The 2479-nt window shown below is 46.4% G+C and overlaps 1 protein-coding gene across 1 annotated transcript; it reads right to left on the reverse strand.

The window, feature by feature from the left end:
• Positions 1–631: 631 nt before the first annotated feature.
• Positions 632–1252, reverse strand: tmem275a (transmembrane protein 275a; the record flags this gene model as incomplete). Its single annotated transcript, XM_080439536.1, has 1 exon — positions 632–1252. The coding sequence occupies one exon, from the start codon at positions 1250–1252 to the stop codon at positions 632–634; it is 621 nt and encodes a 206-aa protein (XP_080295662.1).
• Positions 1253–2479: the final 1227 nt, after the last annotated feature.

Genomic DNA, 2479 nt, shown 5'->3' on the forward strand with positions numbered 1-2479 from the left:
ACAATGACAGCAGCGCCGCCAAACAGACTCAAGTCCCGCCATCAGTACAACAAGGCGGCACAAGAGATGCTCCGTTCTGTCGCTGAGGACTTGTCTACAAGCGTATGGCTGGTGGCATCCTGGAAGCAGGAGTGGGAGTCAGCCGGGCCCTCACATATCCACCGCTACACCAGTGACCCGGGAGATGGCATCATAGGAGAAGATCTACCACGCCGGCAATGGACTTTGCTGAACCGCCTGCATACTGGGGTCGGTTGCTTCAAGTCAACTATGAAGAAGTGGGACCTGGTAGACAGCGCAGCACGCGAGTGTGGCGAGCCTGAGCAGACCGCAGAACACATAATCACCACCTGTCTCCTGTACAGACCACCTTCAGAGGCCGGCCTCTTCAAAGTGGGACCAGAGACAAGGGCGTGGCTACATTTGCACATTAAAATGTTTCATAACGCCCATACTGTAGTTAACATGGCATGTTAATCACTGGTTGGCTGGACAAGAACAACATAAAATGGTTGATATATAGCAGCAAAATAATACTTCATGGAAACTGTTGGACACATAAACCAGCATAAAACATAGCTAGCAAGTCCTGGCAGAAGGTTCCTACAGTGGTATGTCAGTTTGGTCTGCACTAGGTGGCCACTTCTTCACGTGGCAAGTTAAGCTTCACTGCACCTCCTGTAGTTGTGGAGGCTGAGTAGGAAGCAATGGCACAAATAGAAGAAGGACCATTGGACTCTGTGGCAAAAGGCTGGCAGGGCCCAGGTGGGGCAGTGTCATGACCATCTCGCTCAGGGCTGGATGCCCGGGACGAGCCAGGGGAGGGTGTGGGGCTGAGCTGCACTGCGGTTGTGTCCTGCAATGTGTGTTCACTGGTTTCTATTTCGAACGCTGTTCCTCCAGCAAACCCACTGCGCCCAATCATCCCTGTGCCCCTGCCACCCACCTTAGATCCACGCAAACCCTGGGCAGGGGGCAGGCGACTGCACACGCAGCAGGCTCCGAAAAAGGAAAAGGCCACTAGAAGTAGAATAGGCCCAATGATGATGGGAGGATTGGCAGAAGGCACCAGGGTGCTGAAGGCAAATGCCCCCACCAGGGTGATGTTGATTCCAGCCAGCATAATGCACAGTCCACAGGCACAGCAGAGTGCCGGGGAGGGCAGGCTGTGAGGGCGATACTTCTTCCTTTTCTTCTTCTTGGACTCCTTTTTAGGCACAGAAGTGCTGGAGCTCCTTTCAGTGAGGACCATGTCTTCACCGCAAGGCTATGTCTGTCTCTCTCTCCCTCTCTCTTTCTCTCTCTCTCTTCAGCTGTTTCTCTTTTTATGGTTCAGCAAAGACTGTTCCCCATGGCAACCCTCGACTAAATTGTGTCCAGTGTTCACAATGAAAAATCACCTGCACCTGAAAAAAGAAGATGCATCATTGCTGATAAAAATGACATGCCCCTTTTGTTGTTTGACATGGCTACTCAAAATTCAAATGCTCTTGGGCTACAAAAGACACTGTACACTATCATTCACCAGATAGGAAATTATTACAGAGTATAAATTGTCCTCGAAGACACCCCTCAGTGATTGTCTACAAGCTTACACCAAATAGCTTATCTGATCAAATTTTCTGTGAATTTCTGCAAAAAATGAAAAACATTAGACCATTAGTATGGCCAGCAGTAGATAGGAGCCTCAGATATTAGCCTACATTACAAGTAGCCTAATCGGAATCAGTAAGGGCTTTTGTCTTTCTGTTATTCTAATAAGAATTGCGCAATAAGGCATGGTACTGAGACATGGCTCATTAATTCAAGGCCACATGAGGAATAACATGATCTTTTAGTACTGCCAAATGACCCCTTTCATCCATCAAACGAACGCCCTCTCAAAATCAGTCCAAATGAACAGGGAAAAGGTCTAAATCAAGCAAATGCAGATGACATTTAACATCTAGGGTTTTCTTTATTTCATACTTTCAAAGAACACAATATGTAGCCAATTAATATCTAAATCTTGATCGTGGATTTGTTTAAATCGAGCTCAATGAAATATTATTTTCCTATTATGTAATATCTGTTGTAGGCTCCAGAACATTAACAAAAAAATAATCTTACCCTTTATGCTGATGTTCCGAGCACTTGAGGGTCTTTATTCGGTTGTTTCAGCAACATGGATTTATTAAACAAGGAATGCTCGTCATGGTTTGCGGGGTTACATCTCAAACAGCACAAAGTCATGACAGTCGTTCAATCAAGCCAAGACACCAATAGGCTATGCTGACAGCCTACCACAGAAACAAACCGAGGAAAAACTCACTTTAGGTGAGATGGCATTGCTTCGAATTCTGGAATATATATAACACTGTAGGCGAATACGACGCGACACAGTTCAGACGCGACACAGTTCAGTTCAGAAGCAGCATGCACCACGACAAAGGTGAAACTACTGTAGCCTTTGATTCAAGTATTTTTCTTGCAGTCATTT

Source organism: Gymnoscopelus braueri, assembly GCF_963280865.1.
Source record: "Gymnoscopelus braueri genome assembly, chromosome: 10".
NCBI classification, from domain to species: Eukaryota; Metazoa; Chordata; class Actinopteri; order Myctophiformes; family Myctophidae; genus Gymnoscopelus; species Gymnoscopelus braueri.